The sequence below is a fragment of the Schistocerca americana genome, chromosome 3 (assembly GCF_021461395.2).
Source record: "Schistocerca americana isolate TAMUIC-IGC-003095 chromosome 3, iqSchAmer2.1, whole genome shotgun sequence".
NCBI classification, from domain to species: domain Eukaryota; kingdom Metazoa; phylum Arthropoda; class Insecta; order Orthoptera; family Acrididae; genus Schistocerca; species Schistocerca americana.
In genome coordinates, this window is record NC_060121.1 from 567,787,957 (window position 1) to 567,811,548 (window position 23,592).

Here is a 23,592-nt window from a genome sequence, read left to right on the forward strand (position 1 = left end):
CCTTTAACATGTTTTGGTGGCAACACAACCACCTAACATTTGTGCACATCGTTGTCTACCAACCCAAGTTCACCACAGGATCAACATAGCCCAGCTTTAACCAACACTTTTTCGCCTTTTTTCACACCAGATCTCCAGTTGCTTTCTAGTTCACCTTTATCTCTCCCCATATATTTTTATTTTCATTTTCATTTCAGCCTCATGTTACACTTTCCACCTTCTAATACCACGTCACCCTCACAACACCCCCACATCGACCCCATTAAGTTTTATTTACATTCCCTCCGCAAACATGCCTTCGCCCTAGCCAGATTACACTCCCATATTTTATTTTCCCAGGCCTGTTTGACATTTGGCATTACCCCCAAAGGCCTCACACTTAAAGTTCCCATCTCTGGCTGTAATTTTACTTTCCATCAGTCCCGATACCAGTTCCAAACTGAACAATCCATTGCCCTCACCCACATAATCCTTCACCTACACATCAACTCACCCAATGAACACACCCGTCAACTCCTATCCTTAATAAAAGTCCTCAATCTTTCCTCTCCCACATCCACACCGGCTGTTCAGAGCATCCTCCTACAGGCCAACCGCAAATTAGAACAGCATGCCACTCTCCATCTCAAAAAACTATCCAGTCGCCTGGTTTCCCACCTCCGGAAAGGCGACTCGCTCACCCTTCACAACCTTTCCAACAAACCTCAACCTCCTCTCATTGCACACAAACCCAGTCTCTCCCATCTACTCAATCTCCCACTTCCTGCTCCATTCCCCCCAAAACCCCAAAATTCCAATCAACACAATCTGGAACCACAACACCCTAATTCAGTAGTTAACCTTTCCTCCAAACCTCTCTCTCAATCTGAAACCTCTATCCAAAGGCCTCACCTTCAGCCCCACTCCCAGATTCAACCAAACAGCCCTTGTCAAAGATTTACTGTCATACACTCGTACTCTCTGCTGGAAATATCACTTTGCCACAAAGAAAAATGATCCTAATTCTACTCCTAATGATCCAAATCCCCAACACACTATCCAGATTGAACCCTGCCTGGAACAGTTCCGTCCTCCGTCACAGCGGGACCCACCTCCTCTTCCTCAAAATCACTCTCTCCAAACCTTCCAGGAATTTCTGACTTCCAGCCTTGCCTCTCAATCCTTCTTAAAAAAACTTTAATCCTACTCCCAACATCACCACTGCTGAAGCCCAGGCTATCCGTGATCTGAAGGCTGACCGATCCATCATCATTCTTCCGGCGGACAAGGGTTCCACGACCGTGGTACTTGATCATCGGGAGTATGTGGCTGAGGGACTGCGTCAGCTTTCAGACAACACCACATACAAAGTTTGCCAAGGTAATCCCATTCCTGATGTCCAGGCGGAGCTTCAAGGAATCCTCAGAACCTTAGGCCCCCTACAAAACCTTTCACCTGACTCCATCAACCTCCTGACCCCACCGACACCCCGCACCCCTACCTTCTACCTTCTTGCTAAAATTCACAAACCCAATCGTCCTGGCCGCCCCATTGTTGCTGGTTACCAAGCTCGCACAGAACGTATCTCTGCCTACATAGATCAACACCTTCAACCCATTATATGAAGTCTCCCATCTTTCATCAAAGACACCAACCACTTCCTCAAACGCCTGGAATCCTTACTCAATCTGTTACCCCCAGAAACCATCCTTGTAACCATTGATGCCACTTCCGTATACACAAATATTCCGCACGTCCAGGGCCTCGCTGCGATGGAGCACTTCCTTTCACGCCGATCACCTGCCACCCTACCTAAAACCTCTTTCCTCATTACCTTAGCCAGCTTCATCCTGACTCACAACTTCTTCACTTTTAAAGGCCAGACATACCAACAATTAAAGGGAACATCCATGGGTACCTGGATGGCCCCCTCGTACGCCAACCTATTCATGGGTCGCTTAGAGGAAGCCTTCTTGGTTACCCAGGCTTGCCAACCCAAAGTTTGGTACAGATTTATTGATGACATCTTCATGATCTGGACTCACAGTGAAGAACTCCAGAATTTCCTCTCCAACCTCAACTCCTTCGGTTCAATCAGATTCACCTGGTCCTACTCCAAATCCCATGCCACTTTCCTTGACGTTGACCTCCATCTGTCCAATGGCCAGCTTCACACGTCCGTCCACATCAAACCCACCATCAAGCAACAGTACCTCCATTATGACAGCTGCCACCCATTCCACATCAAACGATCCCTTCCCTACAGCCTAGGTCTTCGTGGCAAATGAATCTGCTCCAGTCCGGAATCCCTGAACCATTACACCAACAATCTGAAAACAGCTTTTGCATCCCGCAACTACCCTCCCGACCTGGTACAGAAGCAAATAACCAGAGCCACTTCCTCATCCACTCAAACATAGAACCTCCCACAGAAGAACCACAAAAGTGCCCCACTTTTGACAGGATACTTTCCGGGACTGGATCAGACTCTGAATGTGGCTCTCCAGCAGGGATACGACTTCCTCAAATCCTGCCCTGAAATGAGATCCATCCTTCATGAAATCCTCTCCACTCCACCAAGAGTGTCTTTCCGCCGTCCACCTAACATTTGTAACCTCTTAGTTCATCCCTATGAAATCCCCAAACCACCTTCCCTACCCTCTGGCTCCTACCCTTGTAACCGCCCCCAGTGTAAAACCTGTCCCATGCACCCTCCCACCACCACCTACTCCAGTCCTGTAACCCGGAAGGTGTACACGATCAAAGGCAGAGCCACGTGTGAAAGCACCCACGTGATTTACCAACTGACCTGCCTACACTGTGAAGCTTTCTAAGTGGGAATGAGCAGCAACAAACTGTCCATTCGCATGAGTGGACCCAGGCAGACAGTGTTTGTTGGTAATGAGGATCACCCCGTGGCTAAACATGCCTTGGTGCATGGCCGGCACATCTTGGCACATTGTTACACCGTCCGGGTTATCTGGATACTTCCCACTAGCACCAACCTGTCAGAACTCTGGAGATGGGAACTTGCCCTTCAGTATATCCTCTCTTCTCGTTATCCGCCAGGCCTCTACCTCCGCTAATTTCAAGTTGCCGCCGCTCATACCTCACCTGTCTTTCAACAACATCTTTGTCTCTGCACTTCTGCCTCGACTGACATCTCTGCCGAAACTCTTTGCCTTTACAAATGTCTGCTTGTGTCTGTGTATGTGCGGTTGGATATGGATGTGTGTGCGAGTGTATACCTGTCCTTTATTCCCCCTAAGGTAAGTCTTTCTGCTCCCGGGATTGGAATGACTCCCTACCCTCTCCCTTAAGACCCACATCCTTTCGTCTTTCCCTCTCCTTCCCTCTTTCCTGATGAAGCAGCCGTTGGTTGCGAAAACTTGAATTTTGTGTGTATGTTTGTGTTTTTTTGTGTGTCTATCGACCTGCCAGTGCTTTCGTTTGGTAAGTCACATCATCTTTGTTTTTAGATATAATATAATATACAGTGTGACTTTTTTCCCATAAAAGATGCTGCTGTAATCGACATAAATCAGAATGGCTTAAAACCATTAAAGTTGTAATATCTCAAGTTATACCCAACAGATTAGGATCTGAGGATAATAGAGAGGCAGTTACTCTAAAATCTTCAGTGAGAAACTGGTTTTTTACAGCAAAAAAATCTTGATTCTGCAGAATATAATACACTACTTTGTCCACATTATTGGTGCAATTTCTTTAACAGATCAGGGGTAATACTAAAAGTAGTTTTTACTTCATTGGTAAACAAACCAGTGAACTGCTCCAACTGTTTTCCATTCCAGTGACATTTGTGGAAGAAATTACACCAATAATGTGGACAAAGTAATGTGTTGTGTTCTGGAGAATCAAGTTTTTCTGCGATAAAACAGGTTTCTCATTAAATATTATAGAATACCTGCCTTTCTAAACTCCTGGGACCCTAATTCGATGTGTGTTTCTTAAGATATTATCATTTTCAACGGTTTTTAATCCCATTTTGATATTTGTTGATTACAGCACCATCTGTCATGTCACAAAAAAAGTTAAATACAAAAGTTACGTATTTTTCTCAGAAAATCCAAATCTGCAATTAGAAATAGGGATTTCTATTTAAGATTTCAAGGTTAACACCTCTTACACTCACAGCACATGGAGCAGGGGTAGAGTTCGGTGTCATTGGACGAACAATTTTTTTAAATCCAATTTGTAGTTTTTTCAGATATTTCCAGAAACAGTTTTTAATGCCTTGCACTGTATGTAATGCTACTCCTAATTTATATTATCTCTGTTAACATGTGAACGAGCAAATTTACTGGATTATTCTTTCTGAAGCGTATTTTTAGGTTGTTTTTCTGAAAGTGCTAGTTTGGTTTTTATCTGAGATTTTCAAAATGTGTAATAGTGAATTGCATATATTTTTTTTTTTTTTGTTTTTGTTTAGGTAATGTTTTCCTTAATTTTCTTTCTATCAGTGTGTAAATTTTGTCAATTATGGTAGGGCTGTAACCAATATTCTTTGCTGTTCTTCTAACCATCTTTGTCAGATTTTACATTTTCTTTAGTCAAGTTATACCAAAATATGCCCATGTGAATATAAAAATACAACACAGGTAGCCAGATGTGTAAAACAAAATAGTGAAGTGACGAGGACAGAGGAAGAGTTCTGAAACAGGTATTGAATGAATGAATGATTTCTTAAAGATGAAACCATATTTAATCAAATGTAAAATTATAAAAGTCTTAGAACCTTTCTATAAAACTTTTTAAAAATTTCAAAAATTTTATGTATATTCTCTCAACATTGTTTAAAGTCAAAAATATTATTACAAAGTGATGGCCATTTTTGGTAGCTTACCTACCATCTTCAGGTCTGAGATAGTCCAAAAGAAAAATTGCCATAAGTAGCAAAGTTAAGCAAAAATTGCCATTGGATTACTTTAAAAAAATTGCAGGGAATTAACATACCATATATTGTTTTATCAATGCACTTGCAGTGTACAAATCCATTGCATTGCCTGTAACATTCTTATTTTAAATCTTCAGAAAAAATGTGCTATGTGTAGCCTAAAAAAACATAAAGGCAAATATATTTATGTATTAGCAAACAAATAAGAACAAGAAATAATTATTTAGAAGAAAGAGTAGTTCATTGAGTGTACCATGCTATCTGTGACAGCAGTTGAAATGAAAAGACTTTATAACATGGTAAAAATTTTTATACATTGAAATGTCCATACAATTATTGTTGTTACAATCAGTAACTGTGAGCACAGATTTGCTTCTGAAAAGGAAGAAGCAAGTCAGAAATATTTGTTTTTAGTTTGCAGCACATAAAAGTAATGTGATTATTCAAAACATTAAAATATTCATAGTGAAACGTACCATGTAAGCTGTGCTTGAAGTCAAAACATAGTGGTCAGTTTTGCTGTAACTGTGGGTACACGGGGGTGGGAGGAAGTCATGTGTCATCCAGTGTACATATATCTTTACTGTTTGGACAAATTTTATACTTTTGGCTTCAAGTACAACTTACATGATTTGTTTCACCACGAATGTTTTTCTGTTTTGAATAACCATGTTACTTCTATGCCCTGTTAACTAAAAGTAAACATTTGTGACATGCTTCTTTCTATTCAAAGGCAAATCTCTGCTAGCAGTTATTGCCTGTAATGATACTAAGTATATGGACATTTCAATGTATCAGAATTTTTACTGTGTTATACAAGCTTTTTGTTTCCACTGCTGTCACTGATAGCATGGTATGCTCAATGAACTAGTGTTTCTTCAAATAATTATTTCTTGTTCTTATTTGTTTGCTAATGTATAAATATATTTTCCTTTATCTTTGTTTTACAATAAGAATTTTATAGACAATACAATGGTGTTGTACACTGCAAGTCCATTTATAAAACAACATGTGATATGTTAAGTCCCTGTAAATTTTTTAAAAGTAAGTCAGTGGCAATTTTTACACAACTTTGTTACTTACAACAGCCTTTCTTTTGGTTTGTCTTTCTGTGATCTGAAGATGGTAGTTAAGTTACTGGAAACCAGTCATCACTTTTTAAAAATATTTCTGATGTTAAATGAGATTGGATAGTACATAGATAATTTTTGAAATTTTTAAAAAGTTTTATAGAAAGTTTCTAAAATTTTTAGAATTTGACATTTGACATTTGATTATCTGCACACGATAACTTTCTCCTATTCCAACAGTGTCACATGTATTTAAAACTGTATTTAGCACAACTAGAAATAGGAAACCTATTTCAAAATCCTACGTTGGGCACAATTATGAAATCAATTAATGAGGAAGATGGAAATGGACTTCGAAACATTTAACTTTGGCATAATTAAAAATCTAAATACATTAATCCAAAATATAATTACAATAGTAAAGGAGTAGAATGTGGCACAAATTTAAAATTTTTCAATAGAGGCATAAGCAACAGAAATAAAATTTAATCATGAGGAAGTAGATTTATTATAGAAAGGCCTGGTGTATAAGTTGCCAAATAAACCAACTCATATTAATACAGGAAGCATTATTGCACATGTAAAAATAGCAATTCATACAGCTATCACTTCTATTGCTGAGTGAAACTACTTTGCTAGAAAAATATCCAAAATATTTCATCATCATCAGGATTTCCTTCCAGCAAGCCAGATTGGAACTTAATGAACGATATGCCTCCATTGGTTTCTGTCCTGGTATAGTTTTTCCCTCTCCACTACATCCCATGTTACTCCTCTCCTCTTGAGATCTTCCTTAACCTTGTCTGTCCATCTCTTTCTAGGCCACCCAACTGGTCTTCTTCTTAGTATCAATATTTATCAAACACAATTATAACAGTAAAAATAATAATTTGTTTGAAAAAGAAGATCAAAATATTGATACAATTCGTGAAAATATAGAAACAAACAATGCTGTCACACTCAAAGCAGACAAAGAGAATATAGTAGTGATCATGTCCCATACAGATTACATAAATAAGACCTTAGAAGTTTTTAGTAAAAACAACATTACTGCCAAACAAAAAGACTCAACTAATCAAATCCAAGCCACAATAAAAAAAAAGGTCCTGAATAAAACTGATTTTCTTACTCAATAAAACAGAAAAGGCATGAACCCATCTCCATCCGAATCATGGCCCAGTCAAAAGTCCATAAAGAAAACACTCCTATCAGACCAATAGCTAATTACATTGGCAGTCTCGCATCTCTCTTCGCAAAAAAATCTGTTATATTGTGACTCAGAACTACGTATATGATAATCAGTGCATAGTAAAGAACTCTAGCAACCTAATACTACAAATTATAGACAATCTCATAAAACGAAAAATTTATTTCCTTAGGTACAACAAACATATACCCCAACATATGAGCTAATGGAACTACTGAAAATATTGAACATAATTTGCGTAACATGTGGGAAAATGTGCACAGTCAAAATAGGATGACTTCTTACTTTCTTAAAATTAACATCCCCTCATAAGTATTTTTAGTTCAAAAACCAACTATGTATATGTAGAACACAGTATAGCACAGTAAAGTTGCCTTGCTGGTACACTAGTGAATATTTTTCTTCACCATAATGAGAACAATACATTTTTCTTAAAACTATCCAAAATGGACTAATAAAATTCAGAACTATCACAGATATGTAGATGATACATTGCTTTTCTTGGAAGGAGTAGGAAACAAAATAGAAATATTGCATTCACAGTGGACTAGCGTTCATAAAAATACAATGTTCAAAATCTTAAATGAACAGGATAAACTTTCTGGCTCTTGAGATTGCAAGAATCTACCAAATACAGACAACCACAGACTATTTTATAAACAGCAGCTCTTATCATCCAAAAACACACAAAAAGCATATTTTCGAACATGGATAGAGATACTAATAAAATATCCATTGACTAAAGAAAACATATCATCTAAATTAAAAGTACTAAGAAGAATGGCAAAAAAAAATATTTGTGCAGCCAGCCATAGTTGACAAAATTTATACCAGGGAATTTCTCACAAATAAAAATAAAATAAAATAAAAGATAACATTACCTTAACAAAGAAAAATTCTATCAGAAGTACACAGTTCACTATCATACCATACTTGGAGAAAATCCCAGATAAAATTAGACTTGTGCTTTAGAAAGCCAACCTAAAAATAGGCTTTAGAAAACACAACACAATGTGATCACAAATTTGTCATAACATGGAAAAATCCCGTTAATTTACACATGCAGGTGTGTAGTGGGTTGTTGTTGCAGGTGCCAGATTTAATTATGCGTCAATGAATGACACTGTATGCAACAGCAGCAGCAGTGGCAGTTTACTCTTTGACTTTTTGCATTACATACTTCTTGCATTGTAATATGTACATAGTTAGAGTGTTTCCCCATTATGAGATAATGATTAACATTCAGGGACATTTCCAGTTCCATGTATTGTGTGGAGCTGTTAAGTGTTTGAGTGAGCATGTTTATTCTGATAAATAAAGTTTCTACATTTCATGGATCTCAAGAGTAATATTTCAAGCACTACCACCTGGCTTAACAAATACACACTTAACAAAAGTTGGACAGCCCTAATTCTAGCTACACCTGACAAGTGGTGTCCCCAATGTTCTTTTAAGCTAACATGAACTTAGCTGCAAGCCGCTAGATCACTGCTTTGATGTGGAAGTACAGGACACCATAACTGCCCCACTAGTGGCAAATTCTTATGACAAGCTCAAGACAGAATTGATCTGTCACAGCCTCCAAAGAAGAAAGAATTCATAAAGTGCTGACACAAGAGGACATTGGAGACTGCAAGCCCTCACTGTACCTTTGGCACTTAGTAAGCAAGTTGGATACTGGTACTGTTCCAGATAATTTGCTGCACACCATATAGAACTGCTGCTTGCCACAACAAGTCAAGGTAGTTGTAGTGCCCCAACAGAAATACCATTAGACACTGTTGCAGAGCTTGTGGACAGATTCAAGAAGCCATTGCTCCCACTCAGTTTTTCACAATAACAGAGCCGTGCAGCAGTACAACAGAGACAGCAGCAGCATGTGGATGTGCTGATTATGACTCTCTAGTGCCAAGGTTGATTTATTGTGTACACAAATTGGCAAGCTGTTGTCTCAAAGCAGCACTAGCAGTGATAGGTGGTGATACCACAGATCATGAAGGAGCTGTTCATTGACTAACGCTACACCTGCTAATGAAGAGTCAAAGGCACAGCTGACTGCCTGTGAACATCATGGCACCTGTTTATCAGTGATAGGCAGTCAGGCCAAAAATATTTGATGGACATTAGTTCTGATTTATGTATGTTGCCACAAACTTCAGTGGATCACTGCAGACCACTGACAGTTTACTGTTTGTCAACAGCAAACAACTTTTTCCTATGGAAGCCAACGAATGGAACTGGGTTTAGGACTGTGTTGCCCCTTAATCTGGGGCTTTAATGTTGGTGACATCTTGGAAGCAAAACTAGTTGCTGATCTTCTGGCTTATTGCCATCTGCTGCTGTACATGGTGAACACTCAGCTTATTGACAGTGTTACTAGCCTGACTGCTACAGGATTTTGCCATAGTGAAGCAGTGCACAACACCATGCTAACACAACCAAGGGATCATACATACGTCTCTCTGTTATGCAATTTCCAGCTTTGACTAGACCTCCAGGTGATTCTAAACAAGTGTTACATAATATGGTGCACCATATTAAAGTTACTGATGGCCCACAGGTATCCTGCAGACCTAGCCCTTTGGCACCTTATCGCCTTGCTATTGCTAGATCTGAGTTTGACATTGTGCTCAAAGAAGGCATTATTTGACTATCAAATGGCACATCATCATTTCCTCTACATTTAATACCTGAGAAGCGTGGAGATTATCGCACGTTTAATGCCATAACTGTGCGAGATTGCTACCCAGTACCATTATTGTGGGACTATAATTATGCCTTGCATATTGCAGCCATATTCAGTGCTTTTGATTGTGCCAAAGCCTACACTCATATCCTTTTAGCAGAGGAAGACATACAAAAACAGGGATTATCACTCCCTTTGGTTATTTGAGAGTGTGTACATGACATTTGGTTTACGGAATGCTGCTCAGGCAGGGCAGCAATTTATTGATTCAGTTCTGTATGGGCTGCCATTTTGGTTTTGCATACATCAATGATATTCATACCTTTTTGGCCATCAAGGAGCAACACCAACAACATGTTATTGAAGTGTTGATGCACTTAGAGCAATAGGGTGTGCTCTTTAACATGGCTAAATTTGTGTTCAGGCAATCTGAAATTACTTTCCTTGGCTATCAGATATCTTCTGTGAGCTGCTACCATTATCAGAAAAGTTGAATACCAAACTGAACTCTGTTAAAGAATTATGCTGGTTCCTGCAAATGTTGAATTTCTATTGCCACCATCTACCATGACCAGCAGAACTACAGGATCAATTAGCTGCAGCTCTTGCTTGCCTGAAGGTTAGAGGCAATGCTCCAGTTAAATGAATTGATGTGATGTGCTTTGCTTTTTGATCCTGCAAAACAGAGTATGGCAAATGCTGCACTTCTCGCATGCACCAAGTTCAGTCCATCCTTAGCTTTAGTGGTGGACCCAAGTCAGACAGATATTGGCATGGTGTTGCAACAGTTGTCAGATGGCTCATGGCAAATGCTTGCTTACTATTCACATAAACTGTCACCATCACAACAGATCTGGAGTGCCTGTGACCACAAACCTCTGGCCATGTATGAAGGTGTTAAGTACTTTTGGCCTTAGATAGAAGCATGGGAATTTACCGTCTACACATATGATAAGCCATGGACTTACACCTTTAAGCAGAGCAGCGACAGCAAGTCACCTTGTCTGTATAACCACCTAGAGTTTATAGCTCATTTTAGCACTGGCATCAAGCACATTTGACAATGTAGTTGCTGATAGCCTCTCGTGTGTCAATAGTGTTTTAAGTCTTATAGATTTCACAGAACTCGCCCAGGCACAAGGAGGTTACCAGGAGCTCTAGAGTATCCTAAAAAATGCTGTATTTGCATTACAGTTGAAGCTCATCAGTGTTCTGGTGAACATGTCAAGACGTTTTGTGATATCTCTCAGGGAATATTTCACCCTTTGCTTCCAGCTGCATTATATAGGCAAGCCTTTGACAGCCTACACATCTTGTGTCCACCTGGGACAGCCTACACATCTTGTGTCCACCTGGGACAGCCTACACATCTTGTGTCCACCTGGGACAGCCTACACATCTTGTGTCCACCTGGGATCTGTCAAACATTTACCTGCTGTTGAAGCATTTTGTGTGGCTCTGTATGCAATAAAGCATTTTGTAAGCTAAGAAACTCACATATGTAATGTGAATTAATGGTGTGGAAATCTGACTTAAATGTAGTGTTTTGCAAATGTAATGTTAAATGTGGATATAATTATGTAATACACAATTGTACTGTTTTATGAAATTGCTCATAAGTTTCATATGGGGAGTTCTAACTCCTGTCTTGAATCACATATGCGGAAGTCTTAAAGTAATGTTGAAGTTATAATACATAAGATATGGCTTAAATTAAATATCAAGAATCTCATTTCTTTTATTCATTTGTATAGGCCAATGAAGAGAAGAGGGAAATGGATGCCTTACAACACAGCAACAAAAGAATATTGTTCAACCTCTTGCCAGCTCATGTCGCCACGCACTTCCTTGATAACCAGTTCCGCAGCAACATGGTGACTATAAAGATTCAGATTTTATTTTATAATAATCAGCACTGACTTAATCTCTGTGTGTTTCATTTGCAACTTCATCAAACAGCAGGAAAAACCATGATGGCGTGTCAATATTTCATCTACAGATTATTTTCTATAAACATGCATGTCCGAAGGAATATTGCATCATACTTATTAATAACACAGGCACTGCACTACTGTATCTATCTGCTGGTACCAAGGCAGCCCCCTGAAAAGGAATTGCATAATGTGAATAAGTGCAGGTTGTTGTGATGCATGACTGATGACACATGGAAGTTCAGATGTGGTGATGAGTCCTGCACAGATAGCCAAAGCAGTTTAGGCAAACACTCACATAAAATAGGAAATCCTGGTTTGATTCCTGGTCTGGCAAAAATTTTCATTATCATTCCATTATACAGCTGATGGTTGTCTGTATTCTCTAATGCGAATATATTTAATGTAACTAATAGTATAAGTTGATCAGGTACCTCTCTTGCATGGCTAATGATCTAGACAAACATATGTTAGAAAGAGTACTCGAGTTTTCTTCTCACAAGTAAACATAACCAATGTGTTACTTGAGGCTTTCCCAACGGACATGTTGTATATGTAGTTCTCGGGCGAGACATCGGATGTCATAGTGAAAACTCCACAATATTTCACCAGCGTAACTGGCCGACATCTTCAGGTGCGACGAACACACTGCTAAGTCATGACTAGAGCCCACTATTTATGCCAGTCTTAGGCAGGAAGTGTGCACGCGTGGAGGCGCCAAATTCGATGGCCAATAGTGATGATACCAACCGATGGCTGGAAAGAGAGGAACGCCACCTGCTGGATGAAGAACCAAAGACTTCGGCGCACGTGCAGAGGCTGCCACTGCTGCTCTATGCTGCCATCAGCTGCCTTAGTGACTTCTGTCAGAAGCCGCAAGTAAAAATGCGTGTCCATGTAGGCGCGCGACTATCCTCCCGTTGTCAACAGAATATTTATGCTGCTGGTGAATCGTCATCCATCGTATGACCAATAGTACTCCTCTCTGCTTGATGTGACTTCAATATGGCCACTACTGGATCCCAAGCTGTACTGAGCTGAAAGCCCGTGTGTCTGTTTACAAGATTCGTCGCGCTACATATTTCCACTGCTTCCTTAATAACACTGTCCCAGTTTGGACTCATCAACGCGAGAATTTTGGTGTGTTGATAATTCATAGAATGGCCTGTACTGAGACAATGCTCGGCCACTGCAGACTTCTCTGGTTGCTCCATACGAGTGTAGGTGTAGCATCAGTGTTCAGTACATCTCTCTTCTATAGTGCAACAAGTTTGTCCGATGTACGACATGCCACAGCTACAAGGAATCTCGTAAACACCGGGTCTTCTTAGGCCAAGGTTGTCCTTAGATGAGCCCAAGAGAGCTCTGAGTTTTGCCGGCAGACGAAAGACACATTTAACTTTATGCCTCTTTATGGAGTTTTCACTATGACATCTGACGTCTCATCGAAGAACCATATATAAAACATAACCAACTTTACATCATATTTTAAGGAGAAGAAAACACACTAGGAAGATGATTGCACTAAGATTTGGATCATAATTCAGATAGCACACAGTCAAGACTTTCTGAAAAGACAGCTTTTGAACTTTTGCATGTGCCACTTGTTTCTCACTTGCTCCACCACACTGCAGATGCCTAATGCCCAAGCATGAAGTTTTGTACAGCAGAGAGACAACCAGAGCTCTCCTATTTGGGGATGTAGAAGGCAAAGAAGAGGGGGAAGGTGGGCAACTTTGTGAAATATGGTTTGATGCCTTGTTGGAGAACATAAATTACCATGCAAAAACAGTAATAATATGAGTATGTAATGTGTCACTCCCCTCCCCTCCCCCACCGCCGTGCGCGCATGCATGCACGCACGCACGCTGACAGGTTGATAGACACACAAACATACGCACAAAATTCTAGCTTTCAAAACCAACGGCTGCTTCATCAGGAAAGAGGGAAGGAGAGGGAAAGACGAAAGGATGTGGGTTTTAAGGGAGAGGGTAAGGAGTCATTCCAATCCCGGGAGCGGCAAGACTTACCTTAGGGGGGAAAAAAGGGGTGGTATACACTCGCATACACACACGTATCCATCCAGACACAAGCAGACATTTGTAAAGGCAAAGAGTTTCAGCAGAGATGTCAGTCAAAGCGGAAGTACATAGGCAAAGATGTTGTTGAATGACAGGTGAGGTATGTGCGGCGGCAACTTGAAATTAGCGGAGGTTGAGGCCTGGCCGGTAACGAGAAGAGAGGATACACTGAAGGGCAAGTTCCCATCTCCGGAGTTCTGACAGGTTGGTGTTAGTGGGAAGTATCCAGATAACCCGGACGGTGTAACAATGTGCCAAGATGTGCTGGCCGTGAACCAAGGCATGTTTAGCGACAGGGTGATCCTCATTACCAACAAACACTATCTGCCTGTGTCCATTCATGCGAATGGACAGTTTGTTGCTGGTCATTCCCACATAGAAAGCTTCACAGTGTAGACAGGTCAGTTGGTAAATCACGTGGGTTCTTTCACACGTGGCTCTGCCTTTGATCGTGAACACCTTCCGGGTTACAGGACTGGAGTAGGTGGTGGTGGGAGGGTGCATGGGACAGGTTTTACACCGGGGGCAGTTACAAGGGTAGGGGCCAGAGGGTAGGGAAGGTGGTTTGGGGATTTCATAGGGATGAACTAAGAGGTTACGAAGGTTCGGTGGACGACGGAAAGACACTCTTGGTGGAGTGGAGAGGATTTCATGAAGGATGGATCTCATTTCAGGGCAGGATTTGAGGAAGTCGTATCCCTGCTGGAGAGCCACATTCAGAATCTGATCCAGCCCTAGAAAGTATCCTGTCACAAGTGGGGCACTTTTGGGGTTCTTCTGTGGGAGGTTCTGGGTTTGAGGGGATGAGGAAGTGGCTCTGGTTATTTGCTTCTGTACCAGGTCGGGAGGGTAGTTGCGGGATGCGAAAGCTGTTTTCAGATTGTTGGTGTAATGGTTCGGGGCTTCCGGACTGGAGCAGATTCGTTTGCCACGAAGACCTAGGCTGTAGGGAAGGGACCGTTTGATGTGGAATGGGTGGCAGCTGTCATAATGGAGGTACTGTTGCTTGATGGTGGGTTTGATGTGGACGGACGTGTGAAGCTGGCCATTGGACAGATGGAGGTCAACATCAAGGAAAGTGGCATGGGATTTGGAGTAGGACCAGGTGAATCTGATGGAACCAATGGAGTTGAGGTTGGAGAGGAAATTCTGGATTTCATCTTTACTGTGGGTCCAGATCATGAAGATGTCATCAGTAAATCTGTACCAAACTTTGGGTTGGCAGGCTTGGGTAACCAAGAAGGCTTCCTCTAGTCGACCCATAAATAGGTTGGCGTACGAGGGAGCCATCCTGGCACCGATGGCTGTTCCCTTTAGTTGTTGGTATGTCTGGCCTTTAAAAGTGAAGAAGTTGTGGGTCTGGATGAAGCTGGCTAAGGTAATGAGGAAAGAGGTTTTAGGTAGGGTGGCAGGTGATTGGCGTGAAGGGAAGTGCTCCATCGCAGCGAGGCCCTGGACGTGCGGAATATTTGTGTACATGGAAGTGGCATCAGTGGTTACAAGGATGGTTTCTGGGGGTAACAGATTGGGTAAGGATTCCAGGCATTCGAGAAAGTGGTTGGTGTCTTTGATAAAGGATGGGAGACTGCATGTAATGGGTTGAAGGTGTTGATCTACGTAGGTAGAGATATGATCTATGGGGGCTTGGTAACCAGCTACAGTGGGGTGGCCGGGATGATTGGGTTTGTGAATTTTAGGAAGAAGGTAGGGGTGCGGGATGTCGGTGGGGTCAGGAGGTTGATGGAGTCAGGTGAAAGGTTTTGTAGGGGGCCTAAGGTTCTGAGGATTCCTTGAAGCTCCACCTGGACATCAGGAATGGGATTACCTTGGCAAATGATGATGGATCGGTCAGCCTTCAGATCACGGATAGCCTGGGCTTCAGCAGTGGTGATGTTGGGAGCAGGATTAAGGTTTTTTAAGAAGGATTGAGAGGCAAGGCTGGAAGTCAGAAATTCCTGGAAGGTTTGGAGAGGGTGATTTTGAGGAAGAGGAGGTGGGTCCCGCTGTGACGGAGGATGGAACTGTTCCAGACAGGGTTCAATTTGGATAGTGTCTTGGGGAGTTGGATCATTAGGAGTAGGATTAGGATCATTTTTCTTCGTGGCAAAGTGATATTCCCAGCAGAGAGTACGAGTGTAGGACAGTAAATCTTTGACGAGGGCTGTTTGGCTGAATCTGGGAGTGGGGCTGAAGGTGAGGCCTTTGGATAGGACAGAGTTTTCTGATTGGGAGAGAGATTTGGAGGAAAGGTTAACTACTGAATTAGGGTGTTGTGGTTCCAGATTGCGTTGATTCGAGTTTTGAGGTTTTGGGGGGAGTGGAGCAGGAAGTGGGAGATTGAGTAGATGGGAGAGACTAGGTCTATGTGCAATGAGAGGAGGTTGAGGTTTGCTGGAAAGGTTGTGAAGGGTGAGTTGCCTTTCCGGAGGTGGGAAACCAGGAGATTGGATAGTTTTTTGAGGTGGAGAGTGGCATGCTGTTCTAATTTGCGGTTGGCCTGTAGGAGGATGCTCTGAACAGCCGGTGTGGATGTGGGAGAGGAAAGATTGAGGACTTTTATTAAGGATAGGAGTTGACGGGTGTGTTCATTGGGTGAGTTGATGTGTAGGTGAAGGATTATGTGGGTGAGGGCAATGGATTGTTCAGTTTGGAACTGGTATCGGGACTGATGGAAAGTAAAATTACAGCCAGAGATGGGAACTTTAAGTGTGAGGCCTTTGGGGGTAATGCCAAATGTCAAACAGGCCTGGGAAAATAAAATATGGGAGCATAATCTGGCTAGGACGAGGGCATGTTTGCGGAGGGAATGTAAATAAAACTTAGTGGGGTCGTTGTGAGGATGTTGTGAGGGTGACATGGTATTAGAAGGTGGAAAGTGTGACATGAGGCTGTATATATGTGTGTTGGTGGGTTTTATGTGGACGGATGTGTGAAGCCGGCCGTTGGACAGAGGGAGGTAAACATCGAGGAAAGTGGCATGGGATCTTCCTCTCCAACCTCAAATCCTTTGGTTCCATCAGATTCACCTGGTCCTACTCCAAATCCCATGCCACTTTCCTCGATGTTGACCTCCATCTGTCCAATGGCCAGCTTCACACACCCGTCCACATCAAACCCACCAACAAGCAACAGTACCTCCATTGTGACAGCTTCTACCCATTCCATATCAAACTGTCCCTTCTCTACAGCCTAGGTCTTCGTGACAAACGAATCTGCTCCAGTCCGGAATCCCTGAACCATTACACCAACAACCTGGAAACAGCTTTTGCATCTCGCAACTACCCTCCTGACCTGGTACAGAAGCAAATAACCAGAGCCACTTCCTCATCCCCCTAAACCCAGAACCTCCCACAGAAGAACCCCAAAAGTGCCCCACTTGTGACTGGATACTTTCCGGGACTGGATCAGACTCTGAATGTGACTCTCCAGCAGGGATACGACTTCCTCATATCCTGCCCTGAAATGAGATCCATCCTTCATGAAATCCTCCCCACTCCACCAAGAGTGTCTTTCCGCCATCCAGCTAACCTTCGTAACCTCTTGGTTCATCCCTGTGAAATCCCCAAACCACCTTACCTACCCTCTGGCTCCTACCCTTGTAACCGCCCCCAGTGTAAAACCTGTCCCATGCACCCTCCCACCACCACCACCACCACCACCACCACCACCACCACCACCTACTCCAGTCCTGTAACCCGGAAGGTGTACACGATCAAAGGCAGAGCCACGTGTGAAAGCACCCACGTGTTTTACCAACTGACATGCATACACTGTGAAGCTTTCTAAGTGGGAATGAGCAGCAACAAACTGTCCATTCGCATGAGTGGACCCAGGCAGACAGTGTTTGTTGGTAATGAGGATCACCCCGTGGCTAAACATGCCTTGGTGCACGGCCGGCACATCTTGGCACATTGCTACACCGTCCGGGTTATCTGGATACTTCGCACTGACACCAACCTATTAGAACTCCGGAGATGGGAACTTGCCCTTCAATATATCCTCTCTTCCCGTTACCTACCAGTCCCCAACCTCTGCTAATTTCAAGTTGCCGCCGCTCATACCTCACCTGTCATTCTATAACATCTTCGCCTCTGTACTTCCGCCTCAACTGACATCTCTGCCGAAACTCTTTGCCTTTACATATGTCTGCATGTCTGTATATGTGCGGATGGATGTGTGTGTGTGTGTGTGTGTGTGCGTGTGTGTGTGTGTGTGTGTGTGTGTGTGTGCGTGCGTGTGTGTGTGTGTGTGCGCGTGTGTGCGCGCGCGCGCGTGTGTATACGTGTCCCTTTTCCTCCCAAGGCAAGTCTTTCCACTCCCGGGATTGGAATGACTCCTTACCCTCTCCCTTAAAACCCACATCCTTTCGTCTTTCCCTCTCCCTCCCTCTTTCCTGATGAAGCAACCTTGGGTTGTGAAAGTTTGAAATTTGTGTGTGTGTTTGTGTGTTTTTTATTGTGTGTTTTTTGTGTGTTTTTTATTGTCTCCTATCAACAGACCAACGCTTTCATTTGGTAAGTTACAGCATCTTTGTTTTTAGATACATTTTTCCCACATGGAATGTTTCCCTCTATTATTTTAATGGCATTCATATATATCAAAAGGAATAAACAAAAGCAACTAAAGAATTATTATGAAATGAAGTTAATGATTTTCATTTTACAATTCAATCATGCCAATCACGTTGAGGAATAACTCCTCTCCTGCGAACATACTTCAGTTTAACAGTACCAGCTTCCAAATCCAAAGAAAATAATGCACAGCAGCACCATTAATTTTTAAATAGTGCTGTGGTACTTGTGACTTGCAACATAAAAATGCTCAAAGCAGTGGGATTTTTGGCACCAGCTAGATGGTGGAAACTGTGCAGTTTGTCAGAGTGGCCTTTCAAGAGTAATGCAGATTGTATCACTTCAAGAAGTCAAAATCTGTTTTTCTTTTCAAATAGTTTGTCACTATTAAAAAAGAAGAGTTGTGGTTTTCCCTGTATATTTTATTTGTGGAGTGGGCATTAATGAGATGTAGATCTTAGCTAAAGTATATACTGCAGATGATACAAACAATTTAAGAAGAGGTGGATGATGACGACGATGATGAAGATGTAAATGAAGTGAAATAATTTTGAAGTGACAAGAAGCTGACTGCTCTTAGGTACCTTTTAGAATTCCAGTTCATGGACTACATGTCCTTACAAAATAACAAAAGCATTGAAACTATTTTTGATGAGACAGTCATAGGACCACAGGCATTTGAAAATAATTGTTATCCTATTGTTTATGTCCAGTCGCAGATTGGTATAAAATCATACTAAGGGCTTCATAATTGCAAGGACATTCTTATAGATGACCTTTATATGAATGCCTGCTTCTAAATTGCCATGTTTTCTTTTTAGTCTCCCTCCTCCCCCCCCCCCCCCCCCCCCCAAACACACACAAAACACCTCCTCCTCCTCCTCCTCCTCCTCCTCTTGTTTCCTCGGAACAATGACAGCATGAAGTATATATTGTTGTAGGTGTAATGACAAAGGAAGAAACTGCTCAATTTCAGGTTGCATGTGGTAGCAAAACAACTGAAAACATTTGGGAATATTAGCTTCATCTCAGTGTGGACAGCATGCAAAATTGAGAATGGCTCACAGTAAGGCATTTTATTGAAATTATTTAGATCACAGAAAATAAAAGTAATCTCACACAGCAGTATACATTATGTTGGGAAAAGACAAAAAAATCAAAGGGGAATTTGATTTGTACAGGACTGGTGTAGGTGCAGTTGGGAATAATGTTAGTCCTGAATAGCTGCTGCTGTTACTTTCAAAAATAAGTTCTTGTTACCAGCCATAAATCTCATAAGGAACTGATGTCACTGTCAGAATTCCCAGCACATGTAGTAGAGGCCTGTGTGAGCTTGGTGAATTAACACTGTGTATCTCATGATTGCCTCGCTTTTGATCTAAAAATGATATCCCTTATAAAGATTGTGAATGTTTGTCTTTGCAAGAACTTGCCATCTGCTTTCAGTTTCCCAAATTTACTCTTTCAAATATTATATGATTCATTGTAAGAAAGTTCAGTGTCAGTTTGAATAGAAGTGAACAAAAAACATGAAGATCCTGTACTATTTGCTCTTTGTGTGACAGTGTTATCAGAGAAACTATTCTCACCCCTTTCACTGAGATGACACATAGGTCAACCATTGACATTATATGGAGGAGGAACAGGTTTCAAATTCCTTTTCTACCATCTAGATTCAGGTTAATCTAGGTTTCCCCAAATCAATTAAGGCAAGTGCTGTGATGCCCCCTTTGAAGGGGGGGAGGGAAGGATGTCAGTTCAATAATGTCAACTTGTTTTCCGTGTCTAGTGCCTGCCCTAATTGACAATGTGATTTGAAACCCTAATCCACTTTGCTTAGTTGTCATGACCTGCACAAAACCTAATGTAACTGACTCAGTGATTACCTTCTTCGCAAAACATTGTATTATCACTGGCCTTACTGAAATTGGCCAATATACAACTGACAACACATAGTTCCTGAAAAGTGGCAACAGCTATGTCAGCAGGAGCAACTGTCTGGATGACTGACTGATATGGCCTTAGTAACGTTGTCCAACATGACATTGCTATGGTGAATTGTGATAGGCTAAATCATTGGAAAATTACAGCCAATGTGTTTTCTGAGGACAAGCAGCTGTACTGTATGGCTTAATGACAGTAACGTACCCTTGGGTATAATATTCTCCAGGTGAAGTAGTCCCTTGTTTGTGAAGTACTGAAAATGCTATCATCAGTAGAAACAAAATTGCCATTTTACGGTTCTGAGGATGGAATGTTAGATCTCTTAACCAAGTAGGTAGACTAGAGAATTCAAAAAGGAAAATGGATAGATTGCTGTTACATATACTGCGACTAGTGATGTGCGATGGCAGGAAGAACAGAACTTTCGGTAAGGTCAATACAAGAGTATAAATACAATATCAAATAGGAGTACTGCAGGAATAATCTAATCATGAAGGAAATTCACTACTATAGCCAAAGTAGACACGAAGCCACATCTGCCACAATAGTACATATTTATATAGCAACTATCTCTGCAAATGATGAAGAGATTGAAAAAATGTATTACAAGATAAAATAAATTATTCAAATAATTAAAGGGAACAAAAATTTAACTTTGACATGGGACTGGAATTCAATGAAACAAAAAGAACTAGAGAGAAAAGGAATAGGAGGGAGAGTTCTAAAAGGAGTAGCCACCAGGTAGAATCTTGCACTGACAATGATTTAATCTTTTCCAATATTTGGTTTAAAAATAATGAAAGAAGTTTGTCTATATGGAAGAGACTTGGAGACACTCAAAGGTTTCAGGTAGACTACATGATGGCAAGACACAGCTCTGATACCAAATTTTAAACTGCAAAACATTTCTAGTGGCAGATGTGAACAGTGACCATAATTTATTAGTTATGAACTTCAGAGTAAAACTGAAGAGATTGCAAAAAAGGAGAAAGAAGCTGTATAAATTCATACAGCCAGCAGTTGTTTAGAATTTCAAAAGTAGCCCTGTCGGCAACAATTGACTGAAATGAGGAAAAGGAAAACAATAAAGGACGAGTGGTTAGCTATGAGAGATGAAATGGTGAAGGCAGCAGAGGGTCAGTAGGGGGAAAGACAAGGCCCTGCAGAAATCTGTGGATAATACAAGAGAAACAGAATTTAACTAATTAAAGGAGAAAATATAATAATGCTGCAAATGAAGCAGGCGAATAACACCTATAAAATGATGTAGACAAGAAATGCAAAGTGGCTAAGCAGCAATGGCTATAGGACTAATGTAATGTGCTAGAAGCGTGCATGACTAGGGAAGATATTAGAAAATTAGAGACCACGGGGAAAAGAGAAGCAGCTGTATGAATATCGAGAGCTTAGATACACAGCCAGTACTAAGCAAAGAACGGAAAGCTTAAAAAATGTATAGAGGGCCTATATAAGGGAATCAGATTTGAAAACAGTTATATAGAAAGAGAAGAGGAAGTAGATGAAGGTGAAATTGGAGATATTATAGAGATATGGTACTGTGAGGAGAATTTGACAGAGCATTGAGAGACATAAGTTGAAACAAGGCTCCTGGAGTAGACTATATTGTTTCAGAATTATTGAGAACTGTGGGAGAGTTAGCCCTGACAAAATTATGCCACCTGGTGTCCAAGTTCTATGATACAGGCAAAATACCTGGACACTTCAAAAGAAGATAAGTGCTAACCATCTGTTTATTAAGTCATCGTTGCTAAATAATAATTCAGATTACTTACAGAAGAATAGAAAAAACTGTTAGAGGCTGATCTCAGGGAAGATCAGTTTGGGTTCTGGAGAAATGTAGGAACACGCAAGGCAATATTAACCGTAGTTAGAAAGTTGAGAAGGGAGTAATACAGGCATACATCCTATCCCCAATGTTATTTAATCTGTACAATGAGGTAGCTGTAAAGGAAACCAAAGAGAAATTTCAAAAGGGGATTAAAATTTGAGGAGGGGTAGTCAAATTTTGAGGTTTGTTGATGTAACTGTAACTTTCGGAGATGGTAAAAGAGTTAGAAGAGCATTTAAACAGAATGGATGACATCTTTCAAAGAAGTTACAAGATCAACACTGACAAAAGTAAAACTATTGTTATGGAATTTAGTCTAATTAAATCAATTACACTATGAAATGAAACACTGAAAGTAGTGAAAGAGTTCTGCTATTCGGGCAGCAAAATAACTGATGATGGATGAAGTAAAGAGAATATAAATCCAGACTGGCAATAGAAAGAAAAGTATTTTTGAAAAATGGACATTTTCTATCACTGAATATAAATTTAACTGTTAGGAAGTATTTTCTGAAGGTGTAACCTTGTAGAGAAATGAAATGTAGATGATCAGCAGTTCAGACAAGAGGAGAATAGAAGCCTTTGTAATGTAGTGCTGTAGGCGAATGCTGAAGATTAGATGGATACATCAAGCAACTAATGATTAGGTACTAAATTGAGTAGTGGGAGAAAGAAATTTGTGTACAGTAAAGAGGTTCAAATCAATGTAAGTTGTGTTGTTACACATAGAAGTAGAGGCATGGACGGGTTAGATTTGCATGGAGAGATGCATCAAATCACTCTCACAACAAAAGACTACAGTAGATCATGTTAACTGTCCTACATGGTTGAAATAAGGTATTCCTCAAATTGTTACAAAGGATGATCGAACAAGAACCATAATAATTCTATTGTTTTGTACCTTATAATTGAGGCCCTCATAGGGGGGGGGGGGGGTCTATTTCTGTGCCCAAGTACCAATCTCGAACACCACTGAGTCACTGGTTCTGTTACTTCTCCCATCTGTTCTTTTTGCACATTCCATCTATTACGATGGAACAAGTGGTGTTTATGTGCAGTCTTCTTCCAACAGTAACCATCATTGTCTGCTATGATGAATGGTGCTCTGGTTAAATGTACCTTAGTTTCAGTTACACAGTGAAATACGGCCTCAAACATCGTTGGTGTGAAAGCTTTAAATGGTACAATATAATTTTTGTAGTCTCCAGGTGTAGAAGATATTTTGTCTCATAAATCTAGTTTGTTGGTTCTTCTGTTACGGATACTTCGTCTTCTGAAGGTTTCCATTTAAAACAGAACTTAATAGGCAAAATTCTCTCTCCATGGTGTCTGTGGAAGGAGGCAGATAGTACTAATAGC

General features: G+C 41.0%; 1 protein-coding gene across 4 annotated transcripts in view; it reads left to right on the forward strand.

Annotated features, from left to right (window-relative positions):
• The window catches only part of LOC124605803 (Ca(2+)/calmodulin-responsive adenylate cyclase), a 353,810-nt gene that overhangs the window by 235,004 nt on the left and 95,214 nt on the right, over positions 1 to 23,592 (forward strand). For all 4 annotated transcript variants that reach the window (XM_047137705.1, XM_047137704.1, XM_047137702.1 and 1 more), the window contains one exon: positions 11,612 to 11,731. In XM_047137705.1, coding sequence (XP_046993661.1) covers positions 11,612 to 11,731 — 120 coding nt within the window. The remainder of the gene's footprint in view (positions 1 to 11,611; positions 11,732 to 23,592) is intronic.